The sequence below is a fragment of the Madurella fahalii genome (genome assembly GCF_045866475.1).
Source record: "Madurella fahalii IFM 68171 DNA, scaffold_2, whole genome shotgun sequence".
NCBI lineage: Eukaryota > Fungi > Ascomycota > Sordariomycetes > Sordariales > Madurella > Madurella fahalii.
The window spans coordinates 7,856,085-7,876,723 of NW_027263972.1; the positions used below are offsets into that span (position 1 = coordinate 7,856,085).

General features: G+C 56.3%; 4 protein-coding genes across 4 annotated transcripts; all 4 read right to left on the bottom strand.

The window, feature by feature from the left end:
* Positions 1-3,230: 3,230 nt before the first annotated feature.
* MFIFM68171_05084 (uncharacterized protein) lies at positions 3,231-3,458 on the bottom strand (the record flags this gene model as incomplete). Its single annotated transcript, XM_071060504.1, has 1 exon — positions 3,231-3,458. One exon carries the CDS (start codon positions 3,456-3,458, stop codon positions 3,231-3,233), a length of 228 nt encoding a protein of 75 aa, XP_070916605.1.
* Positions 3,459-4,105: 647 nt separating this feature from the next.
* Positions 4,106-6,846, bottom strand: HRD1 (E3 ubiquitin-protein ligase hrd1; the record flags this gene model as incomplete). Its single annotated transcript, XM_071060505.1, has 4 exons — positions 4,106-5,814; positions 5,870-6,557; positions 6,622-6,726; positions 6,823-6,846. 4 exons carry the CDS (start codon positions 6,844-6,846, stop codon positions 4,106-4,108), a joined length of 2,526 nt encoding a protein of 841 aa, XP_070916606.1.
* A 2,256-nt stretch (positions 6,847-9,102) lies between these two features.
* Positions 9,103-10,074, bottom strand: MFIFM68171_05086 (uncharacterized protein; the record flags this gene model as incomplete). The annotated part of the gene is made up of 1 exon (XM_071060506.1): positions 9,103-10,074. The coding sequence occupies one exon, from the start codon at positions 10,072-10,074 to the stop codon at positions 9,103-9,105; it is 972 nt and encodes a 323-aa protein (XP_070916607.1).
* Positions 10,075-11,404: 1,330 nt separating this feature from the next.
* MFIFM68171_05087 (uncharacterized protein) lies at positions 11,405-13,893 on the bottom strand (the record flags this gene model as incomplete). Its single annotated transcript, XM_071060507.1, has 3 exons — positions 11,405-12,383; positions 12,536-12,956; positions 13,437-13,893. 3 exons carry the CDS (start codon positions 13,891-13,893, stop codon positions 11,405-11,407), a joined length of 1,857 nt encoding a protein of 618 aa, XP_070916608.1.
* Positions 13,894-20,639: the final 6,746 nt, after the last annotated feature.

Consider the following 20,639-nt stretch of genomic DNA (forward strand, 5'->3'; position numbering starts at 1 on the left):
CACCGCTACCGCAATTCGGTTCTTAGAATAATCCACGGCAGAGTGTTGAGATGTCAGAGGAGTTTGGACGGAACAAGCATATGGATTCTAGGGTGCATGTGGGTGCGGTAAAGGTGGATTTGGCGAGCACCGCCGTGGAATCTGGTCCATAGGTCGAGGATGGCAGTGTGATACACAACTGAGCCGGACATATTATTCTCTTCGGGTGCATTTTTTTGGGGGGTCCTACACTATACGAGTGCAAGTATTACGGTTATCGTCCTTAAGAACCATATTTACATAGCCATAGCACTACACTAGGAGGGTGGATTCAACCTGTGCTAAAACGAACTCGCGAACACTCTAAAGTGCTTCACCGGGCTTCACCCGAGTCCAAGCACAGTATGTCATGCCCAAACTTTATGCACTTGTCTAAGCAATCCTGCTCATCGACGGGGCGCCGTTCAGGAGCGTGTCCGCGATTACAGCACATGTTGTAAAATGAGGCTCTCGAGTAAAACCCGTAGCCGCAACATCCGCATCGCTGCGGAACCCGGCGGTCCTGGAGTGGCTGCGTAAAGCCCATGTGTAACATCGCGACCGCACCCGTATTTTGCAGGGCTACCTTGTTATCATTGCCTTGTTCCTATGAATGACGCATCTTCTCGGCGGGCACCAAGTGTCTGGACCATACTAACATTACGGTTGGTCGAACAGGCAACAGAGCCTCCTTTTTCCAAATTTTTTTTCTTCCTCCTTCACCGCAATTCTGACGGCCTGCGTGTATGCCTGATGTTCTCTAGAAGGTTGTTCCTGGGTGGGGGTGGGTAGTACAAACGAATCCTGTGGGATCCAATTATGGAATGAAAGTTGATCCCACACGGATCCTATCTTTCCCTTTCATTCATCCTCTCTCTCTCTCTCTCTCTCTCTCTCTCTCTCTCTCTCTCTCTCTCTCTCTCTCTCTCTCTCTCTCTCTCTCTCTCTCTCTCTCTCTCTCTTTCTTTCTTTTTTTATTTTTTAATTTTTTATTCCTTCTCCAGCCATCGTCGGGCGTTCGGAGTGCAGCAAACCGTGACGGGCGGCCGGGGGAGGACATACATGACTGGCGGGCCACGGATCTCGGCACATCCATTGAAGGGAGGTGTACAGTACAAGGCTGCTAGGCAATGAGGACCTGAACTTGACCTTCGGCTAGACACCCACTTGGCGGGCCGCTTCCGAACTGCATGGGAGTGCTAAATGCAGATACGTAAGTCAGGGGACCGCGAGTTTGAGCCCGATGACGTTGGGTATTACTTTCGCCACAGCCTTGTCCACGCAGTACATTTTAGACGTGGCTTGCGGCTTTCATTCTATTTTCCGATATGCGGCGGCTTCAAGTTGCTCCGAATTCTGACAACTGCTTACGCAAAACAAGATGCTGTGTGATGGACGGTATCTCAGGGGGGTTACCAAAGTATCCCATCAACGGCGGCTCTACAACTTCGACCCAGTGGCACAGAATCGTTGTCCTGTTCGTCCGCTTCCAATCTCGGAAACCCCCAGGGGGTCGCTTTTCACCACACGGGCTCGGTGATGAACCAGCCACGCGGGCTTGCCGTCGGGCACTCTTATTATTGTCATAAACATGACGGCAACGACACAGTTTCGGTATCGGTAACTTGCGTAAGCATCCTAACCCTGGGGCGCTGAGGGCTCTGGCAAGCAAAACGGGCGTGGCCACATATCCCTTCATAGGCACGGATTGAGACCTTGATGTTCTCCGGTTGTGAGCTCGAAAGATACGATGGGGGCCCCCATCTCGGACCCCCCCAGTATTCTCCGCACAGCCAGCAGTATCAGTAGCAAAGCAATATTGACAGTTGTCTCTCGCCGTCCCCCTTGATGTTATATAACTGAGTCTACTGCTGTTTGGAATCGAAACTGGATTAATAAGAAAAGAAAAAAAAAAAGAAAGAAACACATAAAAACTCTCGTATCCAATATCCATTGCCTGCCTGGTAATCTCCCACCAATATCATGGTCTATACCGGGCGAATCTAGCCCACCTCCAGGTTCTTCCCGCCGACGCAATCACTTCTCTCGAGCTTATCGCACTTACCAAACGGGGGTATATCACATTTATTGCGCCCAGCACCTTTCCCTGCCGGCGTTTCGAGCAACTTGGCAGCGGAACTTTCGCTCTTGCGATTAGGATTGATCTTGCTGGTACTGCCGCCCATGCCCCCGTTGTAGGATAATCCGTATCTGGACGTGCTAATTCTTGTCTTAGGGCTCGCCCCCTGTCCTCGGGCTCGAAACCTTAAGGTAGTTGCGCGAGAGTTGGAGTGTGAGTCGTCTGGCCCCATGACAGGGTGTGAAGGTCAATGCGCGTGAGAGCGGGTGTGGTCGTGCTGACAACGGTACCTACGTTGTCCGGGTCGAGCCTGGGGACGATCTGAAGAAGAGGGAGATGAGGATAGCCAATGTGACTGCCGGCGTGCCTTGCATGGGCCCTCGGGCACACAGCCGACGGACCTACAGACGGTCTTGCCCTTGTCCTTGGTGTCGCTACCGTGGACGTCGTCAAACCAGGAGGGTGCGTCGACGACTATGCTATTGTGTCGTTCCTCTACTGCTTCATCTCTCTTGTCCTCCTCATTTGCCTGGGCACCATCCGGCATCGCGTTTGCTGGGACAATGTCTCCAATTGCCACCGCCACCACGTAGTTGAGACTTCTAGGGCTACCCTCGCAGGAGCCGTCACTATCTGCAGATGCACTCCGAGGAGAGATTGGCCTAGGTTGCTCTGACGCTTCTGGTATTTCGGCACCCGATCCTCCCGTGCACTCGGCCGCTTCACAACCCTTTGACTTGTCCATGCCAATCCGTCTAGTAAAGATCCCCGACAAGGCCCTTCTAGTCTTCGCGCTTTTACTCGGGCCGTCCTTACCACTGCCTCCCAACGCCAACCACCTCAGACTCGGTGCCTGAAACCCGCCGCTCTCCCTGCCCACAGAATCTTGCCACCCGGAACCATCAGCTCCACGGTCCTCTTCAGCCGCCGGCCGGTCCGACTCCCTTCTCCTCTTGGCGCTCTCCCCGGCATGGCACGAAGCAATGATAATCTTTGCCGCTTGCTCAGCCTTACGGGCCCTGGTCTTTGGATCGTCGTCATCGCTCTGGAGCTGGCGGTCGAGTTCCTTGCTAGAACGTCTGCTAACGCTCCTGGCCGTCGGCAATGAGCGCTGCCGTTGCCATCGAGTACCCTATCTCGTAGCAACAGCAGCAGCAGCAGCAGCAGCAGCAGCAGCGGGATCTAAGCTAGCGTGCGGAGGAGAGTGTTGTTGAGAAGGTGGCGGATAGCTGAGCCCTCCACCTCCTTCGTGGTCTCCAGTGGTGCGGGGGGATCTGAAGAGAGTAAAGAGGGAGGCGCTGAGTCTGCGTGTGGTGTGGGCACCGGATTTATTGGCGGTGAGAACGTCGGCAAGAGTCATATCCTAACCCACTCGGCTTGGCCTTGCAATGCTTTCCTCGGATGCACGCAGTGTGTGATGGTAGTGTAGATACTGGTAACCCGTTGTCTATTAATTTCGAAAAGCTTGGAGTGCATTGAAGTAACGGCTTGCCATGGCTGGTAGAGGAGGGATCCCGCGTCACTTGCATCGGGAATCTGGGCTGTAGCTGCCTTCCATACTACTGTTTCTGTCTGACGCAAGAGCTCTTTTTTAGACGGGAGAAGGAAGCTTCTCGGCTCTTCGCCCTTGTTGGGATACAGCGTTTGATGTCGCGCACGCCAGGATTCCTGTCCATACCACTGCGCGCTTCAAACAGGCACCTATCCATGCTTTTTCGTTCCATGTCTCACAAGGTGCCAGATAGGTGTGACGCGTTGCTTGCGGACCCTGAGTTATGTGCAAGATGGCTAGACTTCATTGTCCCAGCCAAAAAGATATTCTGCTCGATCATATTCCAGCTCTTTTATGCCTCGCTCTCAAAGATAGCTTCAAAACTAATTCAGCTCTACCAAAGTACCACCCAAACTCCAAAACGCCCACAGTATGTGGTGTTGTGCATTTGTCTTACAGAAATCGAACGCTATTCCTCAGATACAGACGTTGACGAAAACGGCGTATGCCGTTTATCACTCGTCTTCGTCATCCTCCGCCTCCTCAACCGTGGCAGCCCTGGCACCCCCCCTGTTGCTAGTGCCTAAATTTACATCAGGTTCTGATTGTAGCCCACTACTTCTATCTGTGACGCCATTTGTCGTCGTCGTTGTCGTCGTCGTCGTCGCCGTCGCCGCCGCCGCCGTCGACCACCCACTGCTGCCTTCTCCGGGCTCGTCTTGCGGGCCGGGCGTGGGCTCACGCTGGTACCCAAAGATAGGCCCTGTACTCCGGTCTCGATCTCCAAAGAGCTGGGCCGGCCCGCCCCAGGTTGGTGCGACAGGAACGGGCGCCGTCACGGGCGGTGCTGTCACATGCGGTCTGCGCACCGCCGCGTCCGAGGCACCGCCGCCGTGATTCCCTGCTGCATTGGCTGCGCCAGCTCTTTCGGCTTGACCCGAGGTCCCGGCACCAGGCGTCGGGCTGGTGCCTCTGGATCGAGCGTTGTTTTGGGCTTGTATGATCAAGTTTTGGAACAGGTCTGGGTGACCCATTACCGGCGCCTGGGCGTTATGTTGTGTTGGTTCTGCTTGCGTCCCCGGCGCCCACCTCTGTAGAGGGAGTAGGGACCATCCCGGAGGGATTACCACGCCTTCGGGCAACTCAGGGCTGCCAGCTGGAATAGCAGCCCCCTGCCCAGCACCGACATGTCTGGTGAGCGGCGGGGCGGCTCTAAACGGGTGGGAGCCATGCAATTGTGGCGGGACTGCAAACTGGCCCTGGGCCGTTGGGTGCGTGAAGGCATATGGAGCTGCTTGTGGTGGATGGGGCAGGGGTTCCTGTCCGCCGTTTACTGTGACTGAGGCCGGTTGCTGTATTGCCGTCTGTTGGCCCCGCGGCTGCTGCTGTAGCTGGCGTAGACGGGTAAGCTCGTTGGTCAGAGAGTTTAACAATTGCAGTTCGTGGGCCGCGTTTTGCACGTTGACCATCTCCTGTCGAACCTGTTGCCCGAGCGTCAGGAGTTGGGCACGGATCTGATCAAGGCCAGTAGTAAGGTTGTTGGTAGTATCTTGTGCGGGCACTGTGGGTGTTGGCGCGGGTGGATTCGCAGCATCTGCCGGGATCCGCAGCTGCTGAGCGATCTGTCGGATATCGTCGACTCTGCCCTGGGCAAAGCCGAGTCGTAGCGGGCCGAGGTTGAACATCCTGACGGCGCGGTTCTGATTGTTTCCTTGCTCGTCGGCCGCGCCTGCTTGCGCGGGCTGACCGTCTGCCGGCGGCTGAGGCTGCCGATTCTGCCCAGCAGGGAAATTGAGGCCCAACCGGAACACCACGGCCCCGCCGTTGGCAGGGGGCTGCTGTCCATCCCTCGCAACCGGGCGGCGGCAGGTTGGACATACTTGTTGGCGTTCCAACCAGCTCTTGAGGCACCCAAAGTGTAGGATGTGGCCGCAGGGGAGTTTCTTCGCGCGAGTGCGTTCAACTTGGGTGGCATCGGCGGGATTCCAGGGGCGCATTTCCTCTCTACAAATGATGCAGGTATCCTCCCGGCCGAGCTCCTCGGGAGTCGCATCCGGATACTGATCCATGTGTCTTAGAGCCTGACGATAGCGGACCAAGGCATGGAGCCTCTTCAAGAATGACCTTGTAGTCATGAACCAGTCACGCATAATGTGAATGGGGAGGCCGTAGAACATCATGAGGACGCAGAAGAAGGTCGTGTATATCCCGAGTTTGACGAAGTCTGGGAGGTATCAGCGGATGTAGACGCCGAGTTAAACAGCGGCAAGGCCACTCACCTGCGAAAAGGTCCAAGGACAAGACCCATTGGCCCTTTGCTTCCCACCCGGGCACCTCAATGTCCATCTCGTCGACATCGTTTTCGTCTGGCAGATCTTCATTGTCCCCCTCTGTGGCGCCCTCTGTTTCCCTTCGCCGCAAAATTTCGGCTCTCTGCTCCCTGATATGACGCCGCCTATCCTCCAAGCGCTGACGGGTCTGTGTCTTGACCACGTGCTGCTCCACCACCGAGATGATGTACCGAGAGGCCGTGTGCAGCGAACACACCGTCAGGACGGCGAACTCGAACAGGAACATGACCATCATGGAGGGGCGTGCTTGCGCCACCACGGTATTTACGGTGTAGCTCAGGAGCCAGATATCGTAGGCGATGCTGACCAAGAGCGAAATGGCGAGGCGGGCGTGGAACAGACGCGGATTGGCGGGGGGTTGCTGCTCAAGCACTTCGACGCGGCCCTCGCCGATCCAGCCCCAAACCTTGCCCGTGACTAGGGCGGTAAACATGACTAGAAAGAAGGCGCCGACCTCTTCGCGGAAAATAGTCATGGCCAAGCAAGTCTCGGTGACGGCGAACCATCCCTTCTCGTAGAGCTGTTCGATCTCGGTAGGACGTAGGGGCCCGAAGCAGAGGCGCTGGAGGCCATACATGAGGGAGCCGTAAACGACGAAGACCAGGTTTACCAGGACCTGCAAGGAGAGCCATTGTCAGCAGTTGGAGGAGGGTTCTGCCGATACGGAACGGGAGGCGTACCATTAAGGAGAGACTACTCTGTGCAAGATGCACCATCGCAGAGTAGAAGTTGGCGCGCTGGTAGAAGGCGGACGCGACCACGGTGGCCGCGAGGGCCGCGGAGGCCTGTTGGCAGCATGTCAGCGTTGAGCGGTCCAGACGATTTCGACGATGGAGCTTCAACCGCGCAACACACAACCACAAGAGGGCAAAGCTACGTACCCCTGCATACCAAGCCAACCGCATCTTCATCGGTCAAAGCTGGGAAATATGGCCTAGGCGCAGTAAAAGTCGGAATGCGATGCCAGAGCGGTTAGGTGGCCATTGTGGTGAAAGCGGCGGCAATGGTTTGGTTTGTTTGTCGCGATTGGGGAAACAAGGACCAAGCTGATGATCGCCCTCAATTGTTGCCACGTTAATAAGTTAACTCTCGGGAAGCAAACGAGCAAGGCGGGATGGGTGACGCCAGTCGAACGGGGGGGTTTGCATCAGCCACACCATCTTGGACAGTTCCGGGAACGCAAGGTGTGGCGGTGCACAAAGCGGTCCTGCTCTGTGTGAGCTTAGTAATAATGAACCAACAGGGGACCAGCTCTGCTCGATGTATTTGAGCACCGAGATCACTCACCATCATTGATTCCTAGCTAGAGACGAACAAAAGACGGTTGATTGGCATGGTCGGTCAAGACTGCTGATCCGAATGATCCCAATGTCTGAATCGGTGCCGAACCCCTAGAATGGGCCTGCTGTGGATCTATTTATTCCCACTTCCCTTCTATTTTCATCTCTCCTCCTCGAAGCCGAAAGTAACCCTAAATATTTTGAGCCCTCTTCCGGCAATTGTCATCTCTGTCGTGCCTTTCTCGATCCAGAACCACCCAGATTCGCCTAGACATATTTCGGGGTTTTATTATGGCATCTATTCTTTGGCTGGACGGCCTCGACAGGATTCATGGGGTCTATGAACACACTTTGTGCTATGGCGATGGCTAAAGTTGACACGGTGCCGGGCTGGGATGAGCGGCGCCTTTTCCGCCGCTGGCTGCGCAAGGTCTGGGCCGCCATGGTGACGGGCACGCCAAGGGGTCTCTGCTCTCACTTCTGGCCGCGTGCCATAAATAGGGGCGCTAGTTGTTCATCTCCCCACCTAAGCCCTTTGAGTACGCTCTAGCCTCCTTCTTATCCTACAGGCCGCCGTGACGACGCCCACGGAACCTCGACATCACCGATGACCGGCTTTTGTTCGAGGACATCCACGGCAAGTTGGCTATGGAGGTGATGCACAGATGAGCTGGTACAGCATTGAGGACTTCGACCTGGTTGGTCACATCGTGTACGGCTGTGTCCTGCGCGATATGGATGTGCCCAGCGGCGTCGACACGTCGCTTGTCATGATTGCTAATTTGATGTCACAGACAGGGCTGTGAAAGTAGAGTAGTCCAGTCCCATCGCAGGTCAAGATATTGATGCACTCGCGGGCCCCCTCCTACAGGCCACTCAATGGTGCGACTGCCGAGCAAGCAATGGCGGTGCGCAAGATGAGGTTGGGAGACTGTGCTCCGTTGCGGTTCAGGTGGAGAATTGAAGTCGCTTACCAGCAGCAGGACTGCAGAGAGCACCACGATTTGCATACGGAAAGATCATAGCCACGAAGCATGCATTGCTCAAGCCCCCCCCGATTTATCGCCCTCGGTCAGCACCGTCCCGCCGCAATGTAGGGACAGACGATATCATCCATCACGAAACACCGGGCCACGAAGACCACCTCGCCGGCTGAAACGCAGCTGGGTAAGTGGGTGTGCCCAAAGAGCATAAGATTGCTAATGATATCGTGCGAGACAGCAGTGTCTTCGGACCGGCCTTCGTGGTTTCCTCATTCTCAGTGTACAGAAAACAATCTAGACCTCACGCCTGATCGACCACTGCCGTCCACGTCCCTCACCCCCTGTTCGGCCCGGGGAGAACGGGGGCCGCAAGCTCTGGTGTTTCATTTGCTTTCTTCAGTCCCAGACCGTTCAACGTGCCAATGTTGCCAAGGGGTTGCACATCTCACTCTATTGGAACTGCTTGATGCATGATTCTGATGCCATGTCAGCAAGGACCCGAGTTGGTCCGTCGTTGCGGGCAGCATGGAATAGACATGGACGCCACAATGACGGGCGTTGCCTAATCAAGCTAAGAACGGCCCACCAGCTGAAATGCACCCATGCAGAACATCAACCAGGATATCACAGCCGTCCGTGGGTTGGGAAGAGGCCTTCGCCCCATGCGACGCCTATAAATGGACGAGGCAGCCGCGGCTTTGTCTCCGGTGAGCCCCTTTCGGGCTGTTTACCTGGAATGTGAATGGAATGGGTCGGCTCAACTCAGCGCAGCCCTTGACCCCTATCTTACGCGCTTTCCCCCCCGGACGAGTTGAGAGAACCACAGGACAACAGTCCCAGCATATACATAGTATATATAAGTCTGGCAAACGCCTTCGCTCCTCGCTCCCTCTCTTCGTCACGGAACCCCATCGCCGCCGTCCGCAGGCTTGAGTATCCTCCTCAGAACCGCCACAACTAGCCACCGCTTCCGCACGCTCACGTCCTCGGCACCGCGATCCCAGGTCCACTCCCTCTCCCGCCCGTCACACTCCTGCTCCCACATCCTCTCCACCTCGAGCCCGACGCCCGCGAGCGCCTCTGCGTCGAAGAAAGCCCCTACGTTCTCCCGCCCCGTGTGGAACCCCGCGACGGCCCACGCCCGCGCACCGTCCCCCTCGCCGAGGAACCACGCCACCGATCTCCGGAGGTTTTCGTGCTGCCACGGCATCCACAAGCAGTCGGCCAAGAACACCCGATCGAACGCATGCCTGTTGCGCTGCGCGAACGCCGAGTCCAGCTCACCCCACGCATGGCCCTCGACCAGGACCTCCTCGACTGCGAAGCGGCCCGGGGGTGAGAACTTGGGCTGGACCGTGCTGCTCACGTTGTGCCGGAGCGTCTTCAGGATCGGAGGCGCGGGGTAATCCGTCACGACGACACGGCGAGCGCCTAACAGGCCGGAGATGATGGAGGGCAGGGCGGTGCCGGCGCCGAGTTCGATGGTGGAGAGGCCCGCGACGTCGAAGGCGGCCGACGGCGGCGCCGCGGTTTTGGTCATGGTCCCGGAGGAAGAGACGGAAGAGGGATTGCCATCGTTGCCGCCCCGTCCAAGACGGAGCGTATCCGCCTCGATGAGCTCGGCCAGCAGGAGGGAAGAGTTCCAAAGGTAGTGGCTGAACAGAGAGCGGTCCGCCTCGGTGCTGACCTCGGCGAGTGAGAGTTGCAAAGGGTGGGGGAGGTGTGGTGAGGTGTACAGGAGCCCATGGTCTGCGTCGCCGTGCAAATTCACAACGTCGTCTGGGAAGACGATGCCCAGGGAGGAGCCGAGGATGTCCTCCGGCTCAGAAGTGACCGGGCCGGTCACGGAGACACGGGCAATAAGCGCCATTGGGTTTGCTGGTGATGGTGAAGAAACAACCAAGGAAGGGGGAAGGAATGGTTGGGGGGAGAGGTGAGCTAACAGAGAAAATGTTGTGAGTGCGCACGGTTCCGGTAAGTTGCCTTGCAAGACGGCACATTTTCGGACCTGATTTTGATAATGCTGATAACACCAAAATTCTTACCTTTTGAGGTTGGCTAATACGGGAGGCTCAGGCCTGGCTGGTATGATGCAAGGCCGAAATGGGTTCCGCGGAACCTGGCAGAAAACAGCTCAGTTGGTGGGGCGCTTGGGTGCCCGGAGTCGCAACTTTAGTGCCAGAGCTGACCGCCCTCTCATCACCTGGGGTACCTATTCATCATGGTCAAGGCCACAAGGTCACTAAAGCGACAGCGTTCTAAACCAGAAGGACGAACAGCCAGCAGTATTAATCATTTCGCACCTCGCTATAGTAGAAGCACGAGACTCTTGATAGTTAACAATAGAAAATGCACAGCCTTTATATTTAGAGCTGGGAGGGAAATATAAGAGATCCTTTGTGTTTCATGCCATACCCGCCAGAGAGATCTCAAAATACTAATAGTATATGGACGAGGCGCCCAGGTGAGAGGTAGGAAAAAGTAAGGCCAAATAAACACAACACACATACAGATCTCGAGAAAATACCGACCAACAACACCTTTTCGAGTATGACCGGATGGAACCCTTTAATAAATGAAGGAAGAGAAGATAAAGGGAAATCGTAGAGGAGATGGTGATGAGACAGGGTATCGTGTTCACCGCCTGCATCAGGCAGGCGTGAAAAAGAAGAAAGGAGGCAAGATAAGAGAAACATAAAAAAAGGAAAGAGAAGAAACGAAAAAAAAAAAAAAAAAAAAAAGCCCAAAAAAGGAGGTTCCGATCCTCGCCTGGTCGTGTTTTCCCGTGTCCCAACCCTGGTTCTTTGTCCCGTCCTGAAGTCTCATCCGGCCCTAGGTATGTTTCATTCATTCAATTCATTAGATCCGCCCGCCTTTCCTGGAACATTGAAAAACGAAGAGAAAAGAGACGAAAAAAAAAAAGAAAAAAGAAAAAGAAAAAAAGAACAGAAAACTCCAAGAAAATATCCGTCTGGCGCCAGTTCATGGACCTTGTCTGCCAACCGTTTCGCCTGCCCAAAGCCATCATCTTTCCTTTTTTTTGCTTTTTCACTTGAGAGGTTGTGTATCGACTATGACGATGCAACCGAACCCTGTCCAATGCGCCTTGTAGGATGGGGGATATTAAGTACATTGGTAGGAGGGGTATACATTGGGGTATCTGCGTTATATCGAGCAAAGGTGTCGGTTCGTGAAGCGATTTATTGAGTAGCGGCCGCAATCTGCGCATCAGAAGCAGCGCTAAAGTCGAGCATCTGCTTAAGCTGCTCGTCGGTAGGGTCGTCCGAGATCCACGGGCCCTTCTCTTCGTCGGTGGCGTTGAGGAAGCCCTCTGCGCGCTTGAGCGTCTGCAGGTCGAGGTCCGTCACGTATGACTTGCCGTCCTGCAGCTTGATGCGCACCTCTTGCTCCGTCGACAGCATCATGTCGTCCTTGGCCAGGCGGCGTGGCCCGTCAAACACGGCCAGCACCCGCTTCTTCATGGTCATCTGGCCCTTATCGAAACCCCATGACGACGGGTAGTCGCGCCGGTTCTTGCGGCTCCGACTCTTGGCCTGGAGAGGGACGCCGCCCCTCGAGTGCGTCATGCCCCGCGATTTCTGCACCCCGTTGGGCGGGTTATTGCTGCCCTTTGTCCTCCTGATCGGGGAGGCCAGCGATCCCTTGAGGCCGCGACCGACTCTGGAGTCGTCGTCGAACTCGTCGTCATCCATGTTTTCGTCTTCGTCCTCCCCGTCCTCGGTGGTGGCGGTTATGGTGGTGGTCGGCAGGTGGTTCTTCTCCAGGGTTTGGTGCACGTCACGGTCATTCTCCACCTCGGCCAGCCGCTTAGCGTTGATGGCCTCTGCCGGATCCTCCTGCTGCACGATGCGCAGCACACAGTCATCAAGATGCTCATAGAAGTCCTGGGCGTTGCTGAACGTTTGCGAGCACGTCGAGCACTTGCCCGTGGCGTCGGGCGCGTAGCCTGTGAGCTTCTTGTTGCTGCTGCCACTCACGCCTGCGGCCTTCTTGCGGCTATTAGGAGGTGTCTGTTCCACTCCGTGTACCGCAGTCAAGTGCCTCTTGAACACATCAGCCCGGTTGAAAGACTTCTCTGCGGCAGAGCCTGAGCCCGGGCAGAAGCCGCACACCATAGTGCCCTTGTAGTGTGTGAGAGTATGGCGATTCTTGTCATATCTGTGGTTCATAAAGGTTAGGACTGTTCTCATTGACCCGGTTTCCCGGCCCCTGTTTGGTGATGCTGTTTCGGGAGGGAGAGAAAAGAAGAGAAAAAAAAAAAAAAAAAAAAAAACAAAGGGGGAACGGGGGGTTTTTGTTAAGTCACTCACTTTCTCGCAAAGCCCTTCACATGGTACTCGCATGTGGTGATCGGGCACTTCTCGGGTCTCTCGTTTTGGTGGGTGAGCATGTGGGCTTTGAGGTCCTTGAAGGCCTTGCCGCAGTCCGAATGCGGGCAGCGTTGCTTCTCCCTAGACTCATCGCCGCTATACGTCTGCTCTCCAGAGTAGGTAGAGTGGTAGGATCCCAGGCTTCCCCGGCGTTGCGGGTCGACGGGCGGCTGGAAGGGCGAGTAGGGAGGGTAATTAGGATTGTGCATAAAGGGAGAGGCGCTGCCGTTCCTGAGTTGCGGGGAGGCGGATACAGAGAGATCCGGTGAAGTGGGATATGCAGAGTTGGGCGGCGCCGGATACGATTGCTCATAGCCGGGCATCGCAATGGGTCTCACGTCTGGGTGTATCAGAGAAGGGTCTGCAGGTACGGGATCCATGTCAGTAACCCGACCATGCGACCAAGTAGTTTCGCGCCGTGACAGAGGAAACCAACAAGAAGTCTCAAGAGGGGGAACGAAATGGCCGCTAGATTGAGAGAAAAAAGGAGGAACCAGACGCGGGCTGGGCGTGCTGGGGCGAGCCGGCGGGCTGCCGCCCAGGGGCGGGCTGCTCCAAGCTGGCGGTGGAGAAGAAAATGAGGAAACAGAGGTTGCGGGCGATGCAAAAACAAGCCCAGAGGTTACGGCCGAAGAAGCCAGGGTCGATGCTGGCGACGCGGACACTGAGGCGCACGCCAGACGTGTGTCGACGGCCAGGACGGGACTTGAAGGTTTGGGAGGAACAACGGTGGATCCCGAGTCGCAAGAAATTGAAGAGGAAATAGAGCCACGCGGGGTGTGTCGGTGACTGCGCGGGCTGGGAGAGAGACGAGAAGACCTAGGGATCTGTGATAACTCACCGACAAATCCTGGCGCTTTGCTGGCTGGGAAGTCGTATCCCGAGTTGTAGGCCTCGAGTGCGCCCGATGTGAAAGAGTAGCCGTCGGCGCCGGGGAAATAGTCGCCCTGGTCGACGATGCCCGGGGTTACCCCGAGGCCGTGGGGTGCGGCGGCCCACTCAGGGATTGGCGCCACCTGCCCGTGGCTCGAGAGCGGTGAACCCATGTTGGACGATGACGCGCTGGCGATGCTCAGGTCGGACGAAGGGCCGCGCATATCGCTGTCGTCCGGATACATGCCCGGCGACGCCCTCCCGCTGTTGTACACGAATGGCGCCTCGGTGTACACAGTTCCGTTCTCGTATCCCATCGTCGTCGGGTACTCGTGTGATGAACGGGGATAGGCGCTGTACGGTTCCGGCGAGAGACCAAGGTCCATTGGTGCCGAGGAGTAGTGAGGCGGCTCTGGGTAGCTCATGTTGGGGTCTTTGTGTGTATGTTTGCGTGTGTGCGTGCGTGTGAGTGTGAGACGGCCGGGGGCGGCCAGGTGAACAGGCGACAAGCTCTCGTTGAGTCGTTGAAGAGATAGAGAGAGAGCTACTGCCTCACGCTGAAGAAACGATGCGCGTCAGTCATGGCACGGCGCCCCTCAAGCAGCGCACAACTCGCTGGTAACTGACCTTTGCATATGCACATGCCAAGGTGTAAGTCTGCCGTCCTCCGTTCCGGTCGGCAACCGCGCCGTGTTGTTGCTATGTATTGGTTTTTGTCTGTACGGAACCCTATGTGACTCGGCCGGACTACTTGGTGGGTCGCGGGCGGTTGTAAGTGGCTGCCGAAGGGGTATCCGAGGGAACGCTTTTTGGCCCTGATCTTCTATGCGCCGGTTCTGCTTGGTGGCCGGCCTTTGTCCCGTTGTCGACACGGGAGGTAAAAGTTTGCTGCGCCTCGGTAGGCACGAGAGGCACCGAGGACCTTTCTCTAGTCCTTGTCGGGACTGCTCAGCGTCGAGGGGTGCAAGTTGAGCTGGTGATGGTGTTGGGGACGCGGGATGAAAGCATGTACGCCAGTGGACGAGTTCTGGGGGGGTCATGTTTCTATATACCCCCCGGATGGGCATCTCGTAGGCCGAGAGCTGGTGGAGGGACGATCCCGTGGTCCACTGTAGGGCTCCCGGTCCAGAGAGGCTCAGTACATACATTGCATGGGGCAGGGGACAGGGGCGGTACAGGGGATGCTTTTGGTGACTTGGGTGGTATGGGGCTGCGTTGCTTTGGGCTCGGGTTGCAGGGGGGAAGACACAACCAATTGTACCTGTTGTACCTTGGTACATTGGCGACCTCTGGAAAATCGAGGGTGAAGGGGTGCTGCGACCCGTGGTTGGTGTGGATGGGAGACAAGGGTAAGCGAGTGGGCGGAGACCTCGAAGGCTTGGTGCTTGCAGTTGAGTGGGTCATGGACTCTGCTCCCGCGGGAGAGAAACACACCACAATCCCACACCGTCCCTTGGGCCTTCTCCTGGGGCCTCTCTGCGTGTCTCTGGTAGCGACGCGGTCTGTCTGATAATGTACCACAGGACCAGAAGAGAGTATGAGCTGCCCGAGCACCGCGCGTGAAACCATCTCCCTCGTCTAGATCGGGTACTTTTTCCCCACACTTCTCGCTCGCCGCTTTGCTCGTTCTGGGCCCTGAATATTGACACCGGGCTGCGCATTCTGCTCAGCGGATCCCTGTTTACCAGGGCCAAAAATCCAATGCCAGTGCCTCGCGCCGCTACCTGCGGCTCTTTGTTGCACTGTCCACTGCCGTGCTGTCGGCGTTAAGGGGCTCTAGCGAGTACCTATCTTGGCTCTTGAAGAGTTCTTATGCTCCTTTTCCGCCGATGTTGGAGATGCAAAGCACAACTGTTCCCACATGCCGTGGTCGGCAATGGAATGTGCCACAAGTTTAGAACCAACGTCGCCAAGTGCAGCGTTGGCTCGTAATAAATGAGAGACACGACTTGCTACTCGTGCCCTTGCTAACTCTCTAACGGGCGGTGGGAGTGTTGGGACGGAAATGGTCGTAGATGAGGAGAGACGGATCCCCTCTTCCCCCTCTCCCCGCATGGCGCCTGGGCCAAAGGGCTCGATGGCCGCGCCAGGCGCCCCCGTTGCTCCACCGCAATCGCGGGTATCGGTCAGAGGTCGGCTGGATGGGTGAACGGCCAACCAGCGACAGCCATTCAGATCGGTCGGAACGAGCAGCCGTCATTTGATTGCCGCAGTCGTGTATATTGTGGAGGCTCTGGCGGCGCCGCAGGTCCCGTATCTTGGTTGCATGCCAGATTCCAGAGATATTTTTATTCACCTTTGTGCTGCTGCGCACACCCGGCTCGCTGGGTGATGATTAAGCCTGCCGCCCGCTGCGCTGCCCATTCGTCTCGTTCTTGCGTCGTGGCTTGACATTTCCCGGGGGTCAGCCAATGGGAGGCCCGAGCCCGTGTGGAGGTAATGTGTGATGCGCTGTGGGCTTGGCTTGACGTGCCCTTACTCCCCGAAATAATGTGCACAGCCTTATCGACGGCAACATTGGGGCAACCATCGCGCCCTCAAGACCAAACGAAACGGTTTCAATCGTGGCTTGAAGTGTGCATCCGCGCAGCCTATTCGGGATACCATGACACTGCGCAGCATGCTCATTGCTCGCAGTGTGGTTGCTTCCTTGGCGAACACCATGATGAACATTATTGTCAAAACAGGCTCGCGGTGCCAGCCCGGAAGAAGCGGCCCAAGAGATCATCATCCTTCGGTCTGTTACTGCAAGCAATCGGTATGTGTCCCTGGCCTGGGTGGGGACATTACGCTGCAGACCGGTTGTCTGTGAAGCCCGTATCGAGCTACTCGACTATCCCGCGGTCAACAGGCTGAGAAATCGCTAGTAAGTCGGTTTGCCTGGTGGGGAATGAAATGAGAACGGGGACTCCTGTGGTGCACGTGGGGGTATCGGGCCCCAGAAACCCTGTCTCTTGTTTCTCAACTCATGTCCAGGATTCGCAGCAATTTTCGTTGCCGACTGCGGAGTAGCTGTGTGGGGCAGGAACGTGACCGCGAATAGCAGATAATTGCGCGGTGATCACAAATCTGATCAGTAGCCAGGCATCTCTAGCCAAGCATTTTAGCGCAGACAGAAGCTTGTCTCCAGTCAACAAAACCAGCAAATGCTCGAAAGGAAAAAGAAAATCTAAAATGAGAGTTGCACATACACAATGCCACAGGAAAGAGTCCCAGCCTTTACTGGATACGAGAACTATAGGTAGACGGGAGGCAACGTGCACGACGTGCATTGCAAGTGGATATACTGAGTTTTGCTGTGCTTGGCGATCACAATCGATAGCGTCCTGTGATGAAGCGGAAGGGATTCATGGACGGGGAGGGCGAGAAACTGAAATTACGAATAACATGCTGTGTAGCGGCCCGACGAATTCTGAGCAGTACGGCAGTTCCGGCAGATGCCATCACCAGTCAACCATCGTCTCTAGGATCGGCTTGAGACCCAGCGGGGCGGCGGCACAGTGTCTCTGATAGACACGTCAATGCAAACCGACGCAGATTTTCCGGCAGGGCTCGCCCACTCCGGACCACGAGGCCAAGGGCGGTGAGCGCATTTTCCAACACTCGTCAGCAGGGCCCTGCACTCGTCTCCTTGCCGTGTCTACACAACATGTCGAGACGGTGAGAGGGGAAAGAGAGACGACGTTTGTGGAAAGTTCCCAGCATGTGGGGCGGTTCTCCTCGATCGCCAGGCGTGCACTCGATGGATGATGCCAAAACAAGACTAGGCGTGGCTGAGCAGGCAGCTGAGTGGCTTCTTTACGGACAAGCGGGGCACTACTGTTCCCTAAGTCTCCACATGGCCTGGTCCAATGGGTGGAGAGGAAAGAAAGTTAAAATCCAAAAAAAGAATAAGACAGCCTCGGGGTAGGGGGCGGTGCAACCTTGGTTCTGGAACTGCGACTCGCTGCACAGGCTGGGCTACGGCACGTCACGGTTGCATTGTCTAGCCGGCCCTGGGTACTATGTTCGGGATATCTTCACATCCCCGAGGGACTGGTGACAGAAAGACCATCCCGCCCCCCCTGTTATCGCGAGCTTTTCGGGGTCAACTGAGCAGGTCCGCGCGAGATCATGTTGTCATAGCGCCAAGAACTCATCTCCGTCCGCGCCTGTCTTGTGCGTGCTACAATCTCTCCAGAATTCCGAACCGCGCTCACCGACGCGGGGACAGCGGCCATTCAGACATCCACAAAGAACTGTGAAAGCATGCAACCGTCCATCTCCTATATAGTAGTCGCCGATATGTGCTATGGTAGGATCCCTGAGGTGCCGGGAACCGATGTAGCGTGCGATTGCTGGGTTGCAAATCATTGGGCCAGAGAACGACCTCAAAGGTAGGCACCGCGTTATGTGGGTAATCCGACCAACAGCACGACCCGACAGCACCGGTATCCATGGCTCCGTCCAGGGCTTGTCTCCCTCAACCCCACAGCCAGTGGACTCATGCTTGTAGCCCCGTCGTGCGTGCAGCCGCAAACAACAGACGCTTAAATCCGAGTATTGCACTTCAGAACGCAAACTTGCACCCGAGATCGGTAGTCTTCGCCCTTCTCCTGGGACCATCCCAATGCCAAGCACTGGCGCCCCTCGCCTAGTCAGCCACCGCCGTTTCCCGGTCAAAAGGTTCCGTGCCGGGCTGCATCAGCATCCGCTTGGTCGCGGAGGTGGTCAGCATTATGCTTGATGGCGTTCCGCCTAGCCAATTAGGAATACTGGATCCGGGGGAGATCATAGGCTTTGGGCTTACTGTGACGCTTTGCATCAACGTTATAACCTATAATGTACGTCGAAGCTTGGCTGCGAGAATGAAAGTGGGCATTGCACGAGAGGTGTGCTCAGCCCTATGACGACGCCAGGGCGCGCATGATCTGCCCCGGTCTGCTCACTACACTAACTTGACAGTTGGATCCGGCTCTTGCGCGAGACTCCGCCACCCCCGCCGGCAGTGGTTCTTGCTTTGGGTTAAAGTCTCAAAAACGGTTCTCGTGGCGCACTTACGACTACCGGGTTGGTGGGCTAGGTGTCGTGGCGCCATCAGACGCTGCCTTCGAATACTTCCATGATCAGGTTTACAATATGAGCCCAAACCAGAGATACCATAGTCTGTACATCTGAAGCGCCACCACCAGAGCTGCGTGCTTCTGTTCTGAGTGCCTCGTTTCCCTGATGGTTGCGAGAAGAATGGTACCAGCGGTCAGGGTCGTCCCGCCCCAAACATTCATGCTCTCGAGCCTTTGCATCATGATTGGCTACAACTGCTTTCTTTGATATGTGAGGAAAAGGGGAGTTGCTTTTCGTCTGCAGCCGGGGCGCCGGACCCTAGATGCTTGACGCGGGCCCAAAAGGGCGGTCGACCGGCAGATGGATATCGATTCACGCAGGGGCAGGCCACGCAAAGCACGGCTGGAAGAAATGGGACGATCAGAGACCGCACCACCTTGATGCGGGACAGAGCAGCCATCAGCTCGATGCAAAGATTCCATGGAAATTCCCCGACCGGGATCATATCCTCGTGTTTCAGTCCAGACACGTGTGAAATTAAGGCGGGTTGGAGGCGGGCGAACTTGGCCAGATGTGTCGCTCTGGCACAGCAGCCTGTACCTTACCCAAGAGAGTAAGATCGGATGAACTCACCTGTTCATCGGTTCAACAGGTGATTGTCGAGGTTTGCTGTCCGGAAGAAGAGGGCTTCCAAGTAGCGGTGATCCTGGGAGGAAATTTTCGATCCCTACACAAGCTTCAATGCGGAGCAGTTTTGCGCTTAAATCGTGCACTAATCTGTGGCGAACTCCTTCAGTCCCATGCATCCACCCGACGAGGTTAAGTTGTTTATGAGAGTAGGGCTGGGCACTGCTGCAACGCATCCCAGAGTTTCCGCTGGGGTGTTTGTGCCACAACCTCGCAGATATTTTCAAGATGACTGTCAGTTATCCTGTCGGGGAGCCAGTAGTTGAGAATTCCCCACTTTTGATTTTCCACGAGGATCGCATCATGGCAGCTCTCCCTTGTCGTTTTGCGACTCTGGCTCGGTCAGGGGAAAGGCTCCGCGGCTTGACAGCTGGCAATCAAGCCACCCCGGCTGTGAAATTGCTGGGTGGTCCATTTTAGGCAACGACTGCGACAGGCCAGAAAGAGAACCTGGTCGGATAGTTTCATTCTCCGGTATCCCCTTTTCCCTGCGTTGCTGCCCTTTGAGGTCTCCATCCTCCCCCAAACGCGCGCAATTTCAACACAAGGGAGTTACCGTTGACAAGGCTCCCTCGACGCCGTCATCAAGCCCAAGGCAGATTCTGGCGTCTGCTTGCGGAGTCACCAAGGTGCTCAGCGAATCGCGATGCGACGGAATACACTGCCGATGGGAGCTCCCCGGCAGGTACCCCCAGATGGTTTGTGCACGCTGTTTCGTTGAGTTGAGGTCGCCAAGGCGGCCTCCCCGAATTCAAAGCCCGGTGGTGGTGTGGTCATGTCGATCCCTTGGCGAAGATCTTTTCCAGCGCATTGGATGCGCTAGTGTGCACCCTCATCCGTCCGCACCAACTACACAGTCGTTCCTGACCGGCCCCCAAATGCCTCCTTTAACGGACTAGGGATCGGAGGCGCAACTCCACATTCGAGAGTAATTCCAGTTGCGGAACGACGGGGAAATGCGGCGTTGAAGAAAGCAGGAGCTTCCGGTTCTCGGGTTGCCGAAGGAACCCCCCGCCTCCGAACCCCACCGCCGAGCTCCGTGGAAAGAGGGCACTCCTGTTGTCTGCCCACTCAAAGTACCGCCCGCGTCGGGTTGCATCGAAGCGAACATGGCTCGTGCCGACAAGGCTCCTCGTTGGCCCCAGAGACGGAGTTACGCGAGCGCCTTAAAGATTGGCGATGATTCAACAACTCACGGCCCCACCGATTTTGACGTGGGAGAGTAGAGACCAATACCTGCAGCGCTCTCGTATTCAAAGCCCACTTGACCACCGACGGGAGCGTTCCTCCATGAACCGGGGTAAGCGCCCGAATCCAGTCGGAATTTTCATCTCAAGCAAGCGTATGGTTGCTGTCCCTGGCCTGCGCCGCAGAACCCCAAACTGACGCTGGGGAATCAACTTGGTCCAAAAAAGGAAAAAGTAAACGAGCAAGGACTTTG